This window comes from Pecten maximus, chromosome 1 (assembly GCF_902652985.1).
Source record: "Pecten maximus chromosome 1, xPecMax1.1, whole genome shotgun sequence".
Lineage (NCBI taxonomy): Eukaryota > Metazoa > Mollusca > Bivalvia > Pectinida > Pectinidae > Pecten > Pecten maximus.
The window spans coordinates 14,035,920-14,060,734 of record NC_047015.1 but is presented as its reverse complement, the minus strand read 5'-3'; the positions used below and the strand labels follow the sequence as shown (position 1 = coordinate 14,060,734).

The window sequence follows — 24,815 nt, the reverse complement described above, 5'->3', positions numbered from 1 at the left end:
ATTTTTTCCATAGGTCATTAGGAACGAATCAATGGTCCCCAGTGGTCCTAATGACACAGGCATCATCTCCGATCTATTCAGTACCTTTAACCAATCCAGACAACAACTTGAAGCTGGAGGAAACAAAATAGCAGTTGTCTCGGCTGTTTCTGCAATGGGTTCTTTTATGAATTCTATCAATGTAAGTTCATAATTTATGATTTCCTATTTATTTTTTCTAAACTTCCAAATTCTCTTTTTTTTTAAATCCATAAAGCTTGGGTTATACGAAAACCATGCACTAAATTGTAATCAAACCGAAACAGGTGAAACTTTTCATAACCTAATGTTTGGTGCCATACTGAAATGATATATTTTGGTATCAAAGCTGCAAACTATTTTAAATGTTCATTGCATTTTTTTTAAATTCACAGTTATATGGACGGTTTACTCACAAAATTGTTTGTTTTGTATACTAAGAAAATATTGTATTACTTGGAAGCAGCTCTCTGATCATTGCTAAACGTCCAGCAAAAGATTTTAAGATATACATATTTAAATATTTATAAATATATATACATGTTGTTGATGTCGATGTAAATATATTAATATTGTCGAGGCCATTGAATGTTGTATTGTTTAATTGTATATTGGGAGAGGGCTTTTATAAGTTGTCAAAACTTGTGCCCCATCCTTTTGTTCAAGTGACAATAAAATAAGTTTAAACTAAAACATAATAACGTTTGAATAACCTTACTGCGCTTTATACAGTTGATAAAAAGGAAAGGAATTAAATTGTTCTATGCTTATTTGTGAGGCTTATCAGCATAGTGAATGGTTTGTTGTTACTTTTCACAGACGTCGGAAGGTGGACTAGTAGCAGACATGTTAACAGAGGTAGGATGATGCATCATCAGATCAGTGTATAATACATGGATGGCCAAAAATGTAAAACAAAAAAAAAACAAAAAAAAACATACGATCTCCTTTACATCTGACCGGAGTTGCAAATTATGCAAATCAATAGCTTCAGTATTTTAATCATTTGATGTAACGTTACACAATATTTCAAGAAACATTTATCTTTTTACAGGTCCAAGTGTCATTGTTTTTGTCATAATGTATGGAGATCTAATATCTTTCGTTCTTCGGCATTCTCTTATTTCTTTTCAGAAAAACCTTGAACTGATGAATATGTTAAATGACGCTGTACCCAATGGGACTGTACTTAGTGTCAGTGACACCGGCAATATATTAGGCGGGATTAAAACCTTGCTTTATAAGCCTGAAATTGTCAATGACGAAACTATCGTAAGTAAAATTCTGTTGAAACATTGTCTATATTCGATCTGGCCGTAATGCCACTTCCCGTAAATTCAACTAGGAATAGCATTGACGGGTAATCCGGCGGAAGTGACACGTCCCGTAAACTTCCATATGAACAGTATTGTAGGGTTATCCGGCCGAAGTCACACGCCCTGCTGCTTTGTTGGGTGATCCGACCATATTAAACGTATACTGTACATGATAAAGATGAGAATCAAAGGTGAACAAAAACAAATCTAAAATCATCATTAAATTACCTTCAGAAATGTTGACGTAATTTCATTTGTTTTGGAAATCAGAACAGGTAAAACAAATTACAACAACAAAACAACGCCATTCCTACTAAACCCTCTGAGAGAAAAAAGGGAGAACAGAAATTAACATACGACTGGATCTTTGTTAATGTTTGAAGAGTTTCAATAAAGTATCTTAAAATATTCTTATAGGCAGGTAACTATGTCGCCGGATGTACATGGCGAATCAATTGCAACTGCGTGGAAGTGTAAGTTGTCAGTTCGATATTGACTATAATCTGGCAACGTTAAGAATGGAAGTGGAACTTCGACAAGCAGATTCATTAGTAATCATTTACTTAAACTGCCACATACAACTGTTCATCTAGAATCAGTTGTACGACCTTGTGTCAAAATTCATCGGGGTTTTTCTTTAGCAACTAGCAAGAACTTATTTCACATAGACAGGGATTCCTTTTTAGTAGATCGAATCGTTATATCAAAAGCGAATGTACGATTATGTATAGAGCATTTTGACAAAACTTTATGCTTATATGACAAATCTTCTTCAAATAAGGTTTTCACCTGTTGAATATCGATGTGATTCAAATGTAATCTGTGGATGCAGAAAAAGACGTGTGGTATTGCTTATTTCTTTATATGTATGAGTCATATTCAATTGTGACGCACATTAATTTGTACTACTGTTGTACTTTGTAGGGGTCTGCTATTAGCACTGCCCAAAAATTATCTGCCTCCCTGGAAACAAAAATTAGTCAGAAGCCGTTCCCTATGGAGGAAATCAACAGTATGAAATTAGTCAGTGAAAGTAAGTTAAGTTTGATTGCTGCATGTAAACGGAATTTCATGCGTTATTTTCTTGTCGCATTTAAAATGAGATTAATCAAATATCCAGAAAAGGTGCGTTTATTAAACAGTTGAAATGTAAATTATACTTTTATGTTCATATCGTGTCTTCTAGTTCTAATCATCGTCCTAACTTGTTTTCTTATCACTGGTAAATGGATTACCGTAGTTACCTATGTATTGCTTGCCCTCTTTGCCAGATTTCCCGCACCATTCAAAAAAGAGGTTTTATAATACCAAGTCTGTAGGTTGTCCGCTCCGATGCATTGTACACCAGGGAAACAAAAACAGTTTACTTGGATTTATTTTCTCATTTTTTGAAAAACAAATTGCCTGACAGCCCGCTTCATCAGATAGCCCGCAGAAGGCATATAAATTTTATAAATCGTATATCCCGTGGGAAATACATAGGGAATTATGGTACAATTTACATATGTCAGCAGAGAGAGTTAAATTTACCTAGATCAGATCCGAAACAATCACGTTTATGTCAAAATAGCCACTGTATGTAAGGTCGTGACATGATAATACTAATAATAGTGGTTTTAAGCTTGAACTTGGAAGGGTAAAAGTATGTGGAAATCGTGTTATCTGCTTTTATATACTACATGTAAAACTAATCTATTCTTTCTCTTTTATCAACATGTATACTGCTTTCAGGAAAGAGAAAAACGAAAAAACTTGTTTGCCAGTACTGTCGTTTAGCGAAAATTTCTCTCAGATTAGTTGAATTGTGGCATTTTTTCCAAGATTCTTTTAAATCTAATTGGCCCTAATGGAACAGATCGTTGCTGTTATTGTTGCCGTCGTCGCTGTTGTTATCGTTGTTGTCGTTGTTTATGTGCATTCTTTGATTTGGTTTACAATTACTGTTAACTTTACCAAAGGTCTTTTGGACATTGTGAGTTCCACTTCTATGGGGATAACACCATCATCAGTTGAGGACCAAAATGCTGATATAACCCTGGCATCTGTGCGCGAAGAAATGCAAGCTAAATGGGATTATAATAACACTTCGGATGCCCTATCAGAAGAGGAAATGGCTGAACGAGAACGTTTAATACAGGAGGAATATGATCGAAGGAAAGCAGCTCAAGAGGAAACCAAGCAAAAAGCTGTCACGGTAATAATCATTCTGGATTCATCTTCTGTATTTTGGTTGTGTTTCTGTCATCATAGATATGACGGGAATGTGATTTGGCTCTTTTGCCCTAAGTTTATCTGTAGTACTTGAATATTGTCTAGAGATCTCCTTTTACACATTTCGATCGATTATTCCTGATATGATGTTGTGATCAATGTGCTGGGGGTATTTTAATAACTATAACTATAATGACTATTGCACATTGACTTTTAGTGAAAAATGAGACTTAAAGAATGCCATCAAGCCACTCTTGAGGTGATAGAAATCTTATTTTATATAGCTGTAGATAACACGATATGGCATTCCCCATATATTGTTTTTTATTGATTAAGTTTTGTTCTTTATATATATGTGTTATAAGAAATTTGTTACTTTTCTATTTTCCTTTACCTAGTTGATAAACAGTATAGCAAATTCGTCCACATATCATAAATGTTTTGCCAAGACATACCACTTTATCTCCAGGCGCAAACTGGGATTCCCGAACTGTTCGACATCATCGATAGAGTACAGGCACTGCTCTCTGCAATGATCCAACCAGGAGAACCTGCTTCCGTGATAGAGCGAGAAAACTGTGTAATAACAACCGAAAAGACGAGAATTGGAAATTTGCAGAATGAAACAAGTATCAACAAGACCGGTTTTGGAATCGAATTCGGAAATTCAACACTAGACAGTTACACGGAGGTGCAGATAGATGTAAGACATTAATAAATAGGTCTACCCGCTTAGCGTCTCCATTTTGAGATAGGAAATAAAAAATACATTCCCATAGACCATTTACTAGTTTTACCCTCGTGTCCAACTGTTTCGAACAGGAGACATTATCTTAAATTACTAGCAGAAAAGGGATAAAATTATTTTGATACAAATACTTCTCACCTGGGGGAAACCCTGGAGGGAAGGAAACTTTTTTAAAAGCTGTGATAACTTTCTATGTCAGGTTGTTATGATTCCACCTGATGTGAGAGGATAGAAGGAAACCACCATTAGAAATATGCACCATCTGTATTGTTTGTAAATGAAACAGAAAATTCAAACATGGAAAATCGATTAATTACAAATTAAGTAAAACCAAGAAATTGCAAGGGAGATATTTAGATGTTTAATGAATTAAATATTAATCTGAAATCAGACCAAAACAACTTGCAGAAATGGAATAAAATATATTACATAACGTGATTTTTGGCCAAAATACTTTTTACATCGTTAAATAACATTTTAAAATGTCCACAATGATCACGAAATAGTTGGATTGGAACACAGACACTGGATCTAGACTGTAATGAAACACAGACACAGCATCCAGACAGTGCCCAAACACACACAATGGATCTAGACAGTGAGCAACCACAGACACAGACACTCTATCCAGACAATGATAAAACACAGACACTCGAACCAAACAGTATTCAAGCCGACACTGGATCCAAACAATGAGCAAACACAGACACTGGATCCAGACAGTGTCCAAACATACACTTGAACAAGACAATGAGCAAACAGACACTGGATCTAGACAATCAGTTTCTCTGGATTCGTACTCATTTTAATGAAATATTTGCAAAAATTAGGAATATATAAAAAGATTGGTCAAAGTTTCTATACCAGACTATTTCCCTATGTCATCATTCCTTTCTGATACAGGTTTAATTTTGAATTTCCTGATAGAAATTATGCCTATTTTCTGAATTTCATTTCTTTCAATTTTCCTAAAATGTTAATATTTGTTTTACCTATGTTTATAAATCGTATTACAAGCGTTCAGCTGATTAATATTGACATTTATTTGAACTTGGTTTACTACCTTTTTACTTGCTTAAGAAGGGTTATTCCCCCTTGGCTTTAATTTTTATTGTGGGTGATGGGGGAATTATTAATCCAGTGGATCATAGTGGAAGATTAATAAGTCGAGTTTTAGTAGAAATATAATCTGGTGTGTTTATTTCATCTTACAGTCCTCGACATTTGACAACGTTGTTCATTTCTTTGGCGAAAATGCTGATGGTATAACATCCGGAGAATACACGGTTTCCTTGAAAAACGAAAATGGAACTGAAATGTCATTGAACACATCTCTGAAAATCAAGAACAAAGGAGACGTACCATTCTCACACTACATGCCAATGGTCAGCGAGGACGGTCTAACACACCTTGTGTACGATTTAAGATATAGGGATGATGCAGCATTGATCTATATCCTCCCGAAAGATTTCAGTTTCGCCGATGTGTCTTCGTTCAATCTGTATAATGTCTACGTGAGATGCATCGACTTTGCCCGAACTGACATTTACGACTACAAGGTTGCTATGAATGTTCGAGATTGGGAAGGCGATTATGGGTTTAAAGTCTTCATTCCACAAGACATGTGTGAAAAGGGAAAAACTTACGTCGGACTTGAGCCACAAGAAGGTATCATTATCTGTTTTAAAATGTATTTTGTTAATAGCTGTTTACAAGTTTTGTTTTGTTTTCTTTTTGTATAAAAAACGACACAACATAATATTTGTTTTACAGAATTCATACTGCCCCAACAGTCTGAAGGCATGAGGAGGAGGCGTGCGGCTCCTGCCGCCACAACCACGGAAGCGCCGTTCGAGATGAGCACTGCAAACTTCAGTATCATAATTATGACAACAGGGTGTCGGAGTTGGGACAAGGCTAATAATAGGTGGACGTCACAGGGCTGCACAGTATGTATACATATTGAGGTTGTAATAATGTTTTAAGGATTGAATGAAACCTCAAAAATAGGTCCTTGAAATTTCAGTTTGTTGTGAGCTATGATAATATGTGAGATGTCTGTGTTATAAACTTATTGATCCATTACATGGCAATTGAGAACATATTTGTGCTAGCTATACGAATAACTTATTTCATCTAGCAAAATTTATCTTTATTTCAATTCTTAAGTAGCAATTGGCAGTAACAGTTACACCACATGGTATCATTTTAATTTATAAGAAAACGATCTTCTGTGGTCCCTCTCTCGAAAAAAATAATTTCTGTTTACAAATTTCTCCAAAAACACCCTGCAAATTCTCAGGTAATGGTAAAACAACCACAGATCTGACCATAACGAACGACTTAAACATTAGTTAACAATACATCAAAAAATACTTTTGTTTCAACAGGTTTTACGCTTGTCTACTCTGAATGAGACCGTTTGCCGTTGTCCTGAAGCTCCAGGAAATACTTTTTCTACAACATTCTACGTTCCTCCAAATATGATCGATTTCAGCACTGTATGGTCGAAATTCGACCCAGCCAATGCTTCAGTGTATGGCACTGTTATAGGTCTACTCGTGGTTTACATCATTGCATGTGTGCTTGCCAACCGAGAGGACAGAAAAGACTATATGAGGGTAGGTAACTCTTGTTCTGATAATATAACCCAGAGGACAGAAATGACGATATGAGGGAAGGTAACTCTTTTAATGATAATATAACCCAGAGGACAGAAAAGACTATATGAGGGTAGGTAACTCTTGTTCTGATAATATAACCCAGAGGACAGGAATGGCTACATGAGAGTAGGTAACTCTTGTAATGATAATATAACCGAGAGGACCGAAATGACTATATGAGGGGAGGTAACTCTTGTTCTGATGTTATAACCAGAATGAGTAACTGTTTGTGTTATGTTATAACCAGAATGAGTAGGTGTTTGCGTTATTTTATTACTAGTGTTTAAATTGCATAGAAGCCACGCAAATACAATATAACTGTAGCAATAGTAGAATAAGGTTACGGTGTATAAAACAACGTACTATACCTGGTTCGTTCTAATAATTATATTTAATGGAGTTTGTATTCATACAGGTTTACATACAGATAAAGCAGTGCCCCGCTTCCTGTTATTTAAAAACAATCGTTTGAAAAAAGAAAATGCTCGACAAGCTTCCATATAATATCATGACATTAAAATAGATTGTTATTAATTGCATCTATAAGTATGTCGAACTTTATATGAAAATCAAATGTCGAAAGAAGGATTTCTCTGATCTCTTCTCCAGAATCACGCACAATTTGATGATATGTTCAATTGTAATTCATTGTAGAGCTTGATGATTGATGTTTCAGTGGGCGACTCATTTCCTGTGTGACAGTGACAGCGAGGACCGATATTTTTACCTGATAACAGTGCACACAGGACTAAGACGTGGTGCTGGTACAAAATCTTTGGTCAACTTTGTCCTGGCCGGGGAAGAAATGGACACGGGGGTCAGGATCATGAGTGATGGAGATAAACAGGTATTTTAAGTCATCGTTTAACGGTGCGTCAATTCAGACTTCAAATCACTCGACAGTTTTTAATTTCAATTACAGTATACTAACACATCATTAAAGTATACTTTTATATACGACTTAAAATATGTTGAATATATTTTTGAAGCACTGATTAGAATGTAGACTGTACACATGTTGGAAAAACGACAAAAATGATCAAGAGAATTAACTTTCATTAAAGACATAGACAATTACCATGTTTTTTTTTGTGGTTTTCGTGATATTTAAAATACCATAATGAAAAGCAAAGTGATAATGTAAAGCAATATCATGCTTTCTTAAATTGTAACATTTAACAAGCTAATAAGGAATGCATTCCTAAATTAAAGGTAACTTCTTACAGGGTTTTGAAACAAGTAGCGTTAGGAAGTTTTTCATGGGGACGCCGGAACCCCTTGGTGATTTGACCTACCTCCGTATTTGGCATGACAGTTCTGGCAGAGGGGACCAAAAATCCTGGTATCTGCATAAGGTCACAGTTGATGATCCCCAGATAGGCCAAAGGTTTGTATTCGTAACTATGTAGAACTAATTATTTTGGAGTAGACAAAACAAAATGGTAGTACATGTAATATTATTGTGGATTAAAAGGGGTCATTGGAACTTTCCTTGAATTTTCCTATCACAATATATCATTATGGTAATAGCAGTATACGTTATTATGTTTAAAGGTACGTTTTCCTTTGTGATAAATGGTTGGCTGCAGAACAAGATGACGGAATGGTGGAGAGACTACTTCCAGTCTGTGGACGGGATAACCTGCTAACCTTCGATAAACTTTTCTCACAGCATGCTCGCTTCAACTTAACAGAAAATCACTTGTGGCTGTCAATGCTGATGAGGCCGGAACAGAGTAGCTTCACTCGTGTACAGCGTTTATCATGCATACTCGCTTTACTCTTTCTCACCATGATTTCCAATGCGATGTTTTTCCGGTCGGAGAGTGATGAAGTTACTCCAAATTCCGTATCGATCGGATTCCTGCGTTTTTCCCTCACAACTGTATATGTTTCTTTCATCGGTATCCTAATAACGACTCCTCCGATTCTCCTGGTTACTTTTATCTTCAAAAAAGCAAAACCAACTTATCCAAAGAACAAGAAACTGAGTGAAAAGAAAGAAAAGGAGATTCGCAACATATTCCAAACAAAGACCATTATGAACCAGAACGAGCACTTTTCAGATTCAGAATTTTATTCTGTAGATCATTTACCTCTTCCGGCCTGGTCACGTTATATCGCAATAACAATAGTCATCTTGGCTGTTATCTCTTCGGCATTCTTCCTAATTCTCTACAGTATGGAATGGGGCAAAGACAAATCTGAAGAGTGGCTGACAACATTTGTTTTCTCATTCGTTGAGTCTCTTCTAGTCGTGGATCCCTTTAAGGCAAGTACTAGTTAATAAACATTTAAGATTACAGACCTCGAACAGGCTAGGAATGTTGAGATATTATTTTATGGATTGTTCACCAATTTGTCCCATGACTAATATTTAAAGAAAAAGTTATAAATTTCTTAATTTCATTTCACCAGGTGATTATGATCGCCGTGCTCTTTGCGCTACTGTTTAAAAAGCCAGTTGATGGTGGGGGACCACAACTTAAAATGGATAGACTGAAAAATGCTGCCAAAGCCTTTAATGCTGGATCGTCAAGAACGTACTTATGTGAGTACTGACTTTTGTTGTTCAAATTAACACATGTTGTATTGGAAAGAGTATATCAACAACAACAACAACAAAAAAACACTATACAATTGTGTTGAAGTCTTCGATATTCGCATGAAAAATATGTGTCTATTTTTCAGGAAAGCCGCTCTCATTTTGAATAAAACAATTTCAAAGCACCTTACATTTTGTTTATGCTGTCACAATATAAATATATTTATAAAGATATTGGTGATTGTTCCCGCCAACTTTTATCGTACCGACAATGATTACCTGCTGATTTTCAAATAAGTTTATTTCTCGCGTAATTTTTTAAGATAAAAGAAAGTTTCATACGTTTATTAACTGCGTAATTCATAGGTTTGTTACTAAAAACCGATGAAATCTTTATGATGAAGTATCGTAGATCTTATGCTTTTATATACTTGCGGAAATGAATTTCATTTCTACTTAACTTTTACGGATACATTACAGACGTTTCAAGGAATAAAATACGATAATCATTGCGGTACAGACAATTACTCGGAGGTCTCAGTGGCAAGCAAATTTTATTTATTTCTACTTTTAAATTTTATTTTATAGCTTTCCGAATGGATGTATTGTCCAGTAACAGTCCTCCGTCATCTGAAATGCTAGAAAAGACTAGGATTCAACGTTTACACGAGATAAAAGCAAGGGAAGTTTTTATGGAACTTCTTCTCTACGGTATATTTGCGTTTGTCATATACAGTATAAGCTTCGTCAACCGCGACCAGAGATCCTACAACTTGAAGACGAATATCTATGATTCACTTGTAGCTCCGTCCAAATCACATCTGGGATTTAGCAAGGTATGTCGCAACTGATGTATTAGCACCCGAACATGAATTTATTGGGCTATAATATTAATTTGTGTATGTCCGTTCCTCCTTCCTTCCGCGGTCTTGTCCGGGATTAGTCATCTTTAATACTTTTCATAAGAAGTTCGCCGGGTGTCAGATATACGTCACTCTGATTTATATCTTGATTACTGGCTAACAGTGACATCAACGAAAAGTTTGTTCCAACCTCTTATTTCTATACTACTCTAAAATGAAATTCCATGCTTCAGACATAGGTTGACAATGGTGAGGCGGTGTGTGATGTATATATGAAAAGAAGGTCACTCTGACCTACATTTTGACCTTCTACCAACATCAAAGAGAATGGTTGTCCTGGCTCTATATCCTACACTACTTGTCACATGGTCTTCTCACTAGGAATATGGGTCCATCTGATTTGTTACGAGTTTACTATCTGTGTATTATTTCCACCTAATGTGTCATCCGGTTGGGAATTGTAATTTGCCGAATTGTCCTGTTAATTTCATAATGCCATACCTGTGTAAATATCATATTTGTGATCAGAACGAGTGAATAGTTAATTAAATGTAAAAACTATTGCCTTTTTTATAAGGTCGAGGATGCGATTGATTTCATCGATTGGATGAATGGGACATTCTTCCGGAGGTATTTTCCAATGACAGAATATAATGGAGACCCTCTAGATGTCAGGGACGAGCTTTTCTTCTGGGATTTGGCCAACACACGCATAGGTCCCCCCAGGCTTCGTCAAGTCCGAATGAAAAGAGGTAAAACGACTTTAGTTTTGACAATATCATATGATAAATACATGAAAAACGAAGGTAAAAAACCAAGAGAATATCTATAAGTAGAGCCTTGAAAATACACATGATGGTAAAGACCAGAAGTTCCAGCAAACCTTTTTTCTCAAATTAGAAACAATGGTAGTGAAATGAAGTTGTCAAACATAAAGACGAGCATCAATACGTAGAATATTTTATCCTGTAATATGCAAGGAAATAGAATATTTCCAAACTAAGTCTCTTGGAAAAGAAGGCACATATGAATATTTAATCCCATTATGGTTATTTATGTTCAGGTGGATGTCCATATGATAAAGTCACACCGGGGCGGGATTGCGTCCCGGGCTACGATGTGACAACAGAGGAGGACAGAGACTATTGTGTAGGATGGACCCAGGACTTAACCTCCACTAGTTGTACCAGCAACATGCTCTTCTCACAAGACGCCTGGCGGTATCAACATTCCGAGGACATTTGGGGAGTAGCGATAGCAGGGAGTTTTGGTGTATACGGTGGAGGAGGCTATATTTTAAAACTGGAAAATGACCTGACCAATGCAGAGTTAATTTTGAGTGAGTTACAAAGATTTAAATGGATCAATCGTGAGACTAGGGCCGTGTTCCTTGAATTTACCCTATATAATGCAAATGCGAATCTGTTTGCTTATGTCATATTCCTGGCCGAGTTTACAGAACTAGGAGGACTGGTAACGTGGAGCAACATTTACCCTTTCCGTGCCTATCAACACACTGGCGCCCTTGGTACGTTTGCGATGCTGTGCTATTTTATCTACATGATTGTGATGATTTACGGGACTGTGAAACTGATCCTTAAATTTCGTAAAGCGGGTTGTTGTCAGTTTGTGAAAGATGTTTGGAATGTCATAGACACTTTATGCGCAATTCTCAGTTTTATCGCAGTTGTCATGTGGGGGTTGAGGTATTCATACTCAAAGCAGTCCCTGGCAATCTATTATGATGACAAAAGAGCCTTTATAAACTTTCAACATGTCGTGATCTGGGATATTGTTTTCAATGTCATCGTTGGCATACTAGTATTCATAGCAACCATACGCATACTTCGTATCCTCGGTTACAACAAAAGGATGACTCAATTGGCGGCCGTAATTTCTAACGCTGCAGCTGACCTCTCTGGGTTCGCTGTCGTGTTTGGCATTGTATTCTTTGCATATGTATCTTTTGGCTATCTCCTGTTTGGTATTTACATTTACGAATACAGAAATCTGTTCACATCGCTTGGAAGTTTAGCTAATGCTCTGATTGGTAAGAACAGTCTGGACTCTATGATCAGGGCGGTGCCGAATTGGTCTCAGATGTACTACTTTACCTACGTCTTTTTCGTCATCCTCACTTTGATGACCATGTTCGCCGTCATCCTCAATCAAAGCATATCAGAAGTGCGTGCCGATCTTATGAAGATACCACAGACATACGGAATAATGGATGTCCTCGGAAACTCCGTCAAAGACATATTAGGCATGGCCTTCAAATTTAAGAATAAGGAAGAGCCAGAAAAAGAGAACAAAGCGAGGAGTAAGTAAAATAGCAAAATAAGTGTTGATATTGATGAGAGCATTATGAAATTGTTTAGACATTTACTCATGATTTCATGTTTGGTCTAAACAGCATAACAAGTTTTGTGTTACCAGTAGGTAGAACTTGTACTTCATAATGTATACACTTTCATTGCATGATTCACTATCAATTATTTCTATAAACTAAAATAAAAAGCCAAAGCTATCAGTTACTACGCACACATTATCTTTAGTCAATTATATAAAATATTAATTAGTCTTTGCGTTAACTTTCTATCTTGCTATCGGTGTACTGCTTAAACGTCCACTTCCAACTCATTATGGATGCTACATACCTTTGAATTTTTTATTTTTTTTTTTATTTTGCAAACAGCAGAGTTCAAAGCAGGGAATGTTTACTACTTGGTGACTATATTTTCAAATGTCACATGAATAATAGGAACACGTGCTGAATACCCTGATGTTGTCCAAGCGTTTTATTGAACAAGCTTTAGACGAGGCTGTTGTATATGACGCTAGCGGAGACAGAGTAAATGTCTTACCACTTACATGAGTTAAATGTTATCTAAATCCATCCTTGTTTCAGATATTTCTGAAACACAGTGTAATTAAGCGAGCAGACAAATTTGCTTTTCCGTATAAGTTTTCATATGGCCATTGGGAAATGTGAAATGAATATAAAATCCTTTACCACACTTTTGATAGAATTATCCATTCAGTCTTTCATTCAGGTGCTTTATTATGTTTCAATGTCTATATAATGCAGACAAAGACAACGCAGTGGGGGAGACAAAACCAAGGTGAAATCCCAACGTGTTCTCGTGAACCATAATTCCACTTTTTTTGCATGAAATGATTTCTTTGATTTGAGAGATATTTCTGTCATATGTCATGCTCAAGAATGTACGTTTAACAACATATATACTGCACGTGCCGTTTGTATGACTACAGTGTCATCAATTTGCCTTGTATACTGAAACAAACAACATATATGGTCAATTACGTCAAATCAAGCAGTATTCCGTTTTGCATGGATATGATTCTTTTCTTTCTTTTTTTTCTGTTGTGTGTAAACACAATTCAACTTAATTTAGCACATTTATAATAACAGTAGTAATATGATGGTAATAAACTCGCAACAAATTAAAGACGCGATATCAGTATTACATTGGCGATACATGTATATCATACAAAGTTAAACTGTGTGAAGGCCCATATTCTAATGACTCTTTAATGGATAAGCAGGTCTGGAGTATCCTCGTATAATCAGATGAAGATATATTAAATCAATTACCATGGTCGATTATTGTAGAATGAAATAGAACTACGATCCGAGAATGGTTCTTTTTTCTAGCAGACGATTTCAAAGTTATGTTCACACAATCTTTTCACAAGTTTTGTGAAAAAACACAGGGATTGAAACCAGTTACATTATGATACCATTCTTAATTCTCTCTGATAACGAGTACATTAAGCATGTGTGTATTTGAATTCAAGGCATCTACATACACACAGAACGGAAAAATAAAGAAAATTATTCTGCATGAATTCTGAATGGAAGATTCCTACCAAAACACGCATACGAAGATCGATATTGTTTTTAACGTAAAATTAACAATTACATGTCAGCATAACGGGGGAAAGAATAACATGTCAGTATAACGAGAAATAATCACATGTCAGTATAACAGGCGAAATAATCACATGTCAGTATAACAGGCGAAATAATAGCAAGTCAGTATAACAGGCGAAATAATCACATGTCAGTCTAACAGGGGAAATAATCACATGTCAGTCTAACAGGCGAAATAATCACATGTCAGTATAACTAGAAATAATCACATGTCAGTATAACAGGCGAAAGAATAACATGTCAGTATAACGGGCGAAATAATAGCATGTCAGTATAACGAGAAATAATCACATGTCAGTATAACACGCAAAATAATCACATGTCAGTCTAACAGGCGAAATAATCACATGTCAGTCTAACAGGGGAAATAATCACATGTCAGTATAACAGGCGAAAGAATAACATGTCAGTATAACGGGGGAAAGAATAACATGTCAGTATAACGAGAAATGATCACATGTCAGTATAACAGGCGAAATAATCACATGTCAGTATAACAGGGGAAATAATCACATGTCAGTATAACAGGGGAAATAATCATATGTCAGTATAACAGGCGAAAGAATAACATGTCAGTATAACGAGGGAAATAATCCCATGTCAGTATAACGGGGGAAAGAATAACATGTCAGTATAACAGGGGAAATAATCACATGTCAGTATAACAGGCGAAATAATCACATGTCAGTATAACGGGGAAAGAATAACATGTCAGTATAACGAGAAATAAGCACATGTCAGTATAACGGGATATAATCACATGTCAGTATAACAGGGGAATAATCACATGTTAGTATAACAGGGGAAATAATCACATGTCAGTATAACAGGCGAAATAATCACATGTCAGTATAACAGGGAAAGAATAACATGTCAGTATAACGAGAAATAAGCACATGTCAGTATAACGGGATATAATCACATGTCAGTGTAACAGGCGAAATAATCACCTGTCAGTATAACGGGAAATAATCACATGTCCGTATAATAGGGGAAATAATCACATGTCAGTATAACAGGAGAAATAGTCACATGTAAGTATAAAAGGGGAAATAATCACATGTCAGTATAACAGGGCACATAGTCACATGTAAGTATAACAGGGAAATAATCACATGTCAGTATAACAGGGGAAATAATCACATGTAAGTATAACAGGGGAAATAATCACATGTCAGTATAACGGGAAATAATCACATGTCAGTATAATAGGGGAAATAATCACATGTCAGTATAACAGGGGAAATAGTCACATGTCAGTATAACAGGGGAAATAATCACATGTCAGTATAACAGGGGAAATAATCACATGTTAGTATAACAGGAGAAATAATCACATGTCAGTATAACGGGAATAATCACATGTCAGTATAACAGGAAAATAATCACATGTCAGTATAACAGGGGAATAATCACATGTCAGTATAACAGGGAAATAATCACATGTCAGTATAACAGGGGAAATAGTCACATGTTAGTATAACAGGGAAATAATCACATGTCAGTATAACAGGGAAATAATCACATGTCAGTATAACAGGGAAATAATCACATGTCAGTATAATAGGGGAATAATCACATGTCAGTATAACAGGGGAAATAATCACATGTCAGTATAACAGGGGAAATAATCACATGTCAGTATAACAGGGGAAATAATCACATGTTAGTATAACAGGAGAAATAATCACATGTCAGTATAACGGGAATAATCACATGTCAGTATAACAGGAAAATAATCACATGTCAGTATAACAGGGGAATAATCAAATGTCAGTATAACAGGGAAATAATCACATGTCAGTATAACAGGGGAAATAATCACATGTCAGTATAATAGGGGAAATAATCACATGTCAGTATAACAGGGGAATAATTACATGTCAGTATAATAGGGGAAATAATCACATGTCAGTATAACAGGCGAAATAATCACATGTCAGTATAACTGGGAAATAATCACATGTCAGTATAACAGGGGAATAATCACATGTCAGTATAACTGTGAAATAATCAGATGTCAGTATAACGAGAAATAATCACATGTCAGTATAACGAGAAATAATCACATATCAGTATAACAGGGGAATAATCACATGTCAGTATAACTGGAGAAACAATCACATGTCAGTATAACTGGGAAATAATCACATGTCAGTATAACTGTGAAATAATCACATGTCAGTATAACGAGAAATAATCACATGTCAGTTTAACAGTCGAAATAATCACATGTCAGTATAACGAGAAATAATCACATGTCAGTATAACAGGGGGATAATCACATGTCAGTATAACGCGAAATAATCATATGTCAGTATAACGGGAAATAATCATATGTCAGTATAACGAGAAATAATCACATGTCAGTATAACAGGGGGAATAATCACATGTCAGTATAATTGGGGAAATAATCACATGTCAGTATAACTGGAGAAATAATCACATGTCAGTATAACGCGAAATAATCACATGTCAGTATAACAGGGGAATAATCACATGTCAGTATAACTGGGAAATAATCACATGTTAGTATAACGAGAAAAAATCACATGTTAGTATAATAGGAGAAATAATCACATGTCAGTATAACAGGGGAAATAATCACATGTCAGTATAACAGGGGAAATAATCACATGTCAGTATAACAGGGAAAATAATCACATGCCAATATAACGCGAAATAATCACATGTCAGTATAACATGGAAATAATCACATGTCAATATAACAGGAGAAATAATCACATGTCAGTATAACCCGAAATAATCACATGTCAGTATAACTGGAAAAATAATCACATGTCAGTATAACGCGAACTAATCACATGTCAGTATAACAGGGGAATAATCATATGTCAGTATAACTGGGAAATAATCACATGTTAGTATAACAGGGGAAATAATCACATGTCAGTATAACTGGGAAATAATCACATGTCAGTATAACAGGGGAAAAATCACATGTCAGTATAACAGTCGAAATAATCACATATCAGTATAACAGGGGAATAATCACATGTCAGTATAACTGGAGAAACAATCACATGTCAGTATAACTGTGAAATAATCACATGTCAGTATAACTGTGAAATAATCACATGTCAGTATAACGAGAAATAATCACATGTCAGTTTAACAGTCGAAATAATCACATGTCAGTATAACGAGAAATAATCACATATCAGTATAACAGGGGGATAATCACATGTCAGTATAACGCGAAATAATCACATGTCAGTATAACGGGAAATAATCATATGTCAGTATAACGAGAAATAATCACATGTCAGTATAACGAGAAATAATCACATGTCAGTATAACAGGGGAAATAATCACATGTCAGTATAACGAGAAATAATCACCTGTCAGTATAACGGGAAATAATCACATGTCAGTATAACTAGAAATAATCACATGTCAGTATAACAGGGAAATAACCACATGTCAGTATAACTGGCAAAATAATCACATGTCAGTATAACGGGAAATAATCACATGTCAGTATAACAGGGGAAATAATCACATGTCAGTATAACTGGAGAAATAATCACATGTCAGTATAACGCGAAATAATCACATGTCAGTATAACAGGGGAATAATCACATGTCAGTATAACTGGGAAATAATCACATGTTAGTATAACGAGAAAAAATCACATGTTAGTATAATAGGAGAAATAATCACATGTCAGTATAACAGGGGAAATAATCACATGTCAGTATAACAGGGAAATAATCACATGTCAGTATAACAGGGAAAATAATCACATGCCAATATAACGCGAAATAATCCATGTCATATAACATGGAAATAATCACATATCAATATAACAGAGAAAAATCAATGTCATTATACCCGATATCACATGTCAGTATAACTGGAAAATAATCACATGTCAGTATAACGCGAAATAATCACATGTCAGTATAACAGGGGAATAATCACATGTCAGTATAACTGGGAAATAATCACATGTTAGTATAACGAGAAAAAATCACATGTTAGTATAACAGGGGAATAATCACATGTCAGTATAACAGGGGAAATAATCACATGTCAGTATAACAGGCAAAATAATCACATGTCAGTATAACAGGCAAAATAATCACATGTCAGTATAACAGGGGAAATAATCACATGTCAGTATAACGGGAAATAATCATATGTCAGTATAACAGGGGAAATAATCACATGTCAGTATAACGGGAAATAATCACATGTCAGTATAACTAGAAATAATTACATGTAATGGTTATTAGATTGTTAAGTTAGGCTGAGACTGCATGTCAATGTCGCGAGGAAAATGAACACAACTGGTAGCCTAACAACATTACTATATATTTACGATGAGGAATTACATGCATGTAATTGACTTGTGTATGTGACCTCAAATAACATGCATGCAGCCTTTGTTTCTTTGATAACACACGATTACCCTATGTCAGTGATGTAAGAAACAAAACTATGCTTTACTTGGTAAAATATCAATATGACAATTGCATGTTGGGCGGGGAAACACATGCATGCATTGGGCCAATATAACAATAAAGGAAATATTTTTTAAATAGACACGATACTAGCATGACCGTGAACAAATGCATGCATCAATCTACATTTTTTCTCACTAAAATATAGCATTATTCGCATGATTGACTTCATAGATTTTTCTATCTTATAATAAGTGTGGATTAATATCAAATAAGATATCAAATAATAGTTAATGTACCTAAAAGTCGAAAGAAAAAATACTTGTTATACATGAGGGGATAAAATACTAAAGCGCTAGAACTGAATGTTAGTTAATAACATGTTTTCGTATAAATCCTATAGATATTACAACAGCAGTCTGGTGGTAGATAGTTAGCATTACTCAAAATATCTCAGTGACTGTCATAAACTGAATAACTCATAAATCTGCATGTTGTGTACAGAAGTATATTTATTCATAAAGATCATTAGCTATGTCTACAATCCCCAATGTTCTCTCTCCTCCCTGTAGAATACATGCCTGCTGTAGGGAAAAGGCCACCGGAGATCGATGCCCCCAACATTCTACGTCTAGTTAGGGAAACGTTTGGTGAAACATGGGATTCAGCGGTGAGTATGATTGAAGCCAGACATTGCAGAATAAAAGTTAACTTTTCGAAGATTATATTTTAAAACTACATTTCTTACATTATATAAACATCGTAGCTGGGGAAAATAATACGATTCTTATCAGAAAACACAGACACAACTGTATCGTCATAAAATAAATTTAAAAAAAACATTTGATACATTTTCCAGAACTGAGGTGAAAACTTAACATGATTATGTGTATGTCCATCGATGCATACGAAATTTTGGTCACTTTTGTGACATCACAAAGCAAGAATGTTACTGTTTGTTTTTATGAAATTGTGTACACCATTCCAACTAGCACATTTATCCTGTGCTTCTAACCCAAATGTTATTTATTTTTGACCATAACAGTTTTGCAGTTTGCCCCTGACTAAGTTATGAAGTTGACGAGGTTCAAACTCTTGAGATAAATATCATTAAGTAGTCCTTTCGTACATATGGATTTTTTTTATTTTCATATTTCAAACGTCATATCTGACTCTCATCCGCAGAAAATTTACTTGGCCATACCCCTTAACTCCAATTTAGCGTCATAGTGGACAACAGGACATTGTAAATATTGCTGTTGGGGTTTCTTGCCGTAATGCACATTAAAAACAAAAGCTCTAAAATGTGCTTCAGTCAATTTTGTTTGTTTATTTCAACGAACATGAAATAGGGAAATCCATCATGGAGTTTACAATATCTGAACAGAGTCCCCCTCCCCATAAGGGACATGTAGTTCTATTAATTTCTTCTTGGTGAAATTTTGCCAATGGAATTACAACGATATCAAATAAGTAATAGGAATTATCATATTCACGAGTTGTCTACCTTTATTCATTCCGTAGGAGGATCCGCCAGACGAGGAGGAATTGATAAGAAGGAAGAAAGCAGAGGAGCAACTCCTTATTCTTGATTCATATCTTCACCCGAAACCTGGAGCAAAAGGAGGCATGGGTGGAAAGCTGGACCTCCATCGCCCTGAGACCCCGGGGGACGTCCGTCTGACGGTGGAGACACCTGTTGTTGACCAGGATCAACTTTACTCCTCCTACCTGTGAAATGTGCCCGTGTAAAACGTTTCTAGTAGTGTTATAACAACACGCACTGTGACATAGAGGACTGTGATATATTCAGCTGGCTTTAAATGGCTTGTTTGTTAAATCTTTTCGTACATATTGTTAGTGAATTTATTTTTGTGACGCACAGTTTGATACTGTTGAGGTAAATTCAGAGATGTTATTTTATACCATATTCTCTATAAAGTCAATTCTGATGATTACGAAATAAACAACAAATATGTTTTAACATCATAACTAACGCGGAAACATGAAAATTACTAGTTTATTTTAGCTTGTACATTGTGTAATTCAAATATCTTAAATATTTTTTTATTATGTAGCATAGAATGGTTAACATACGAAACACATCGAACAGATACTTGGCCGTTTATCTCATAGAAATAAAATTAATACATTCAATAGCGCATAACATAAGAGAATACATCGATAAGGATGCCATACATCCACGAAACACTGCCTATCGCACCGTGCTCTCCTATCTGGACACTTTATTGGAAAACGTAATGGCATTCATAGCTACTTTTATTGGAAAACGTAATGGCATTCATAGCCACTTCTACTGGAAAACGTATGTAATGGCATTCATATCACACTTTTTTTTTATATGCGCGTTCAATTATTCTTTTCATATACGTGTAGTTTCAACAAATCAACCAAAACGTATTGTTGCGTATTAACTCCAATATTTCCCTCTTAACTTGTTCTATCAAAATTACATCAACTTACTTATCTTGTATTTAACCAGTTAAATTAATGATAGAATGCTTACTTACTTCTGTTTGTGCATTTGCAACTCTCAACTAGCTTTATACAATTCATTACCAACAGAATTTGATACATTCAAGAATTGTAGAAAGTAATTTTGTCCGTCCTTTTATCAAAAGGCATTCAATGCCGTAATATATTGAGAAAATACGTTTCAAAAGTATTTTTAATACATTTTATTCTTTCATAGAATTTTTAAGTTTGTATGTAACAATGCATTTGTTATACTTTCTTCTATACACCATTTGAAATTAGATTAAAATTGTTTAGTGTTAAATTCTTGTTTGTTATATTGATAAAAGAAACTAGAAGGGGAGCTAAGGAGAACTGGTATTTATGCATTTTCTTGGTCATGAGCACGAACTCTTTACCCAGATATATTTCTTAATTATAGGTTAATTTAAATCAATGGAAGCGGTAGACAAATAAAACTGAAACTATATTCAACTGAAGTTCAATCGTCAAATGAAAGTTAGCATAAAAATAAATCCTTATTATTCCTATAAAGCTTGTCCGTCTGTTCATCTGTAGACAGGTTTCGTTCCTCTAATTTACGTATTTGTTTACTTTTCGTCGATTCAAAAATATAATTATATACTATAGTAGCATAGGTACGAGTTTTCATTTCCTCAAATTTTGTAGGAGTTATGTCCCTTTCGTTCGCAGTCCATTGTAGAGTAATGCTTCTGGTTATTTCATTATTATAGAATGAGCTATGAGGATATAAAGCCTCTACCATTCATTGTAGGCCCATTGACGCCCCAAACGATGTTTTTATTGGACAAAGTATGCTTTGTTTTTTACTTTTGTTTTTATTTTACCTTTGACAATTAAAAGAAATTGATTGAGATAAAGTCATAAACGGACAGAAGGGAGGTGTGACAGTTTTCGATCTCCTTTTCCACCGTTATATTACAAACAGACGTAAAAAAGATGAGGTTTGAATAGCTGGAAATCTTAAATGTCGTCTTATAATACAAATTCATGTCACGTAAGCATAACTCCTACGTGCCACTGTCGGATCTCTATAATGTAAACAGGTTGATATAGCAATACCCAGTGTGCTTGTTTTAACAATTACATTTGAAATACTTCACATATTACTTTGTTATATATTCAAAGAAACACAAATCAAGCTAACAAAAGCCCCAGAGGGCCTATATCTCTCACCTGGTTGGATTTTACCAAACGTCAAAATAATAATCACGTTCAGTTTGTTAATAGCCTAATTTGTCGTTTATACTTTATATCCTTCACCCAATGATGCTTTAGACTAAAAATGGAACAAAACAAGATGATTTTTTAAGAATTTGCTATATTTCCCCTATTACCTCCCGTCCCTCCCCTGCCGCATAGGGGGCCGCGGTGGCCGAGTGGTTAAGGTGTCCCGACACTTTACCACTACATTTGTATATAGCCCTCCACCTCTGGGTTGCGAGTTCGAAACCTACGTGGGGCAGTTGCCAGGTACTGACCGTAGGCCGGTGGTCTTTCTCCGGGTACTCCGGCTTTCCTCCACCTCCAAAACCTGACATGTCCTTAAATGACCCTGGCTGTTAATAGGACCTTAAACAAAATAAACCAAACCAAACTGCCGCATACGGGTGATTTTTGTAAATATGGCTGATATCCATCACTTCGCAATGACAAGTAGCCGCTCAAAGCAATAAGACATCAGATAAACATCAGACACTCATGAGCACCAAAATGATAGACAACAGACACTTGTTAGAATTGATAAATATAATGATAATTCGGTGTGGCGACCAAACTCCCCTACCGGTGTAGGACGGGAAGTATTGGACCAAACTCCCCTACCGGTGTAGGACAGGAAGTATTGGACCAAACTCCCCTACCGGTGTAGGACAGGAAGTATTGGACCAAACTCCCCTACCGGTGTAGGACAGGAAGTATTGGACCAAACTCCCCTACCGGTGTAGGACAGGAAGTATTGGACCAAACTCCCCTACCGGTGTAGGACAGGAAGTATTGGACCAAACTCCCCTACCGGTGTAGGACAGGAAGTATTGGACCAAACTCCCCTACCGGTGTAGGACAGGAAGTATTGGACCAAACTCCCCTACCGGTGTAGGACAGGAAGTATTGGACCAAACTCCCCTACCGGTGTAGGACAGGAAGTATTGGACCAAACTCCCCTACCGGTGTAGGACAGGAAGTATTGGACCAAACTCCCCTACCGGTGTAGGACAGGAAGTATTGGACCAAACTCCCCTACCGGTGTAGGACAGGAAGTATTGAACCAAACTTCCGAACGGGACGGTACTTATGAGATTCAACATCCCTACGTGCACAGAACGGGAACTATGGGACCCAACACCCACGCCTGCACAAGACGTGAACCGTTGGACGCAAAACCCATAACCGCATAGGACGAAAACTGTAGGATCCTAAACCCATACTCGCACGGAACAAAAACTGTGAGAACGAACACCCCTACCTGCACAGGATGGGAGCTGTGAAACAGAACACTCATGCCTGCTAAAGATGGGAACTGTGACTTTGACATGACTTTACTAGCGTTGTTCGTAAAATCGGGGCTCCACCACCCCTACCTGTACTGGCCGGGAAATATTGGACCCAACACCCTATGCCTGTACAGGGCAGGATATGTGGGACCCATGACCCCTACCAGCACAGGACAGGAACTTTGGGACCAATGACCCCTACCATCACAGGAAAAGGAGTGTTGGACCCATGACCCTTACCAGCACAGGACAGGAACTTTGGGACCCATGACCCCTACCAACACAGGAAAAGGACTGTTGGACCCATGACCCCTACCAGCACAGGACAGGAACTTTGGGACCAATGACCCCTACCAGCACAGGACAGGAACTTTTGGACCGACCCATGACCCCTACCAGCACAGAACAGGAACTTGGTACCAATGACCCCTACCAGCACAGGACAGGAACTTGGGACCAATGACCCCTACCAGCACAGGACAGGAACTTGGGACCGACCCATGACCCCTACCAGTACAGGACAGGAACTTTGGGACCCATGACCCCTACCAGCACAGGACAGGAACTTTGGGACCCATGACCCCTAAAAGCACATGACAGGAACGTTGGGACCTATGACCCCTAAAAGCACAGGACAGGAACTTTGGGACCAATGACCCCTCCCAGTACAGGAAAGGGAATGTTGGACCCAGAATCAGTACCCGCACGGGACAGGAACTGTGAAACCCATGACCTTTCTAACGCTAGACGTGAAATCGGGGATCCATCACCACTACCTGTACATGACGGGTTGTGTGGGACCCATGACCCCTACCATCACAAGACAGGGACTGTTTTTTCTGAAAACGTAACTCTCCCCTTTTTCTTCAATAAAATTCACATGTAACATAGGAATTCGGTATCTTTAATAAAACATACATGAATGTACAAAGTGTATGTTTAGGTATATCTATATACTTGTATTATCCAGTGGGGATATCCGAAGGAACCGAGATTCTAATACAGAGAACCCCCATTCCTGATAGGGGACACAATAAAACAAATTAAAAGTAATAAT

General features: G+C 36.4%; 1 protein-coding gene across 2 annotated transcripts in view; it reads left to right on the top strand.

Moving 5' to 3' along the window:
- Positions 1–21,549, top strand: part of LOC117325653 — a 47,850-nt gene extending 26,301 nt beyond the window's left edge. The window contains exons 9-27 of one of the 2 annotated variants that reach the window (XM_033882060.1): positions 14–181; positions 838–876; positions 1,153–1,290; positions 2,259–2,367; positions 3,293–3,528; positions 4,015–4,248; positions 5,508–5,961; positions 6,067–6,242; positions 6,684–6,914; positions 7,633–7,803; positions 8,183–8,343; positions 8,511–9,228; positions 9,375–9,507; positions 10,090–10,337; positions 10,942–11,116; positions 11,428–12,684; positions 13,453–13,486; positions 19,322–19,419; positions 20,274–20,409. In XM_033882060.1, the coding sequence (XP_033737951.1) occupies positions 14–181; positions 838–876; positions 1,153–1,290; positions 2,259–2,367; positions 3,293–3,528; positions 4,015–4,248; positions 5,508–5,961; positions 6,067–6,242; positions 6,684–6,914; positions 7,633–7,803; positions 8,183–8,343; positions 8,511–9,228; positions 9,375–9,507; positions 10,090–10,337; positions 10,942–11,116; positions 11,428–12,684; positions 13,453–13,486; positions 19,322–19,388 (4,749 nt within the window). In that variant the 3' untranslated portion in view covers positions 19,389–19,419; positions 20,274–20,409. Of the gene's footprint in view, positions 1–13; positions 182–837; positions 877–1,152; positions 1,291–2,258; positions 2,368–3,292; positions 3,529–4,014; positions 4,249–5,507; positions 5,962–6,066; positions 6,243–6,683; positions 6,915–7,632; positions 7,804–8,182; positions 8,344–8,510; positions 9,229–9,374; positions 9,508–10,089; positions 10,338–10,941; positions 11,117–11,427; positions 12,685–13,452; positions 13,487–19,321; positions 19,420–20,273 lie in introns of both variants that reach the window. The other variant, XM_033882052.1, reaches the window with a different exon arrangement.
- The last annotated feature ends 3,266 nt before the right edge of the window (positions 21,550–24,815 follow it).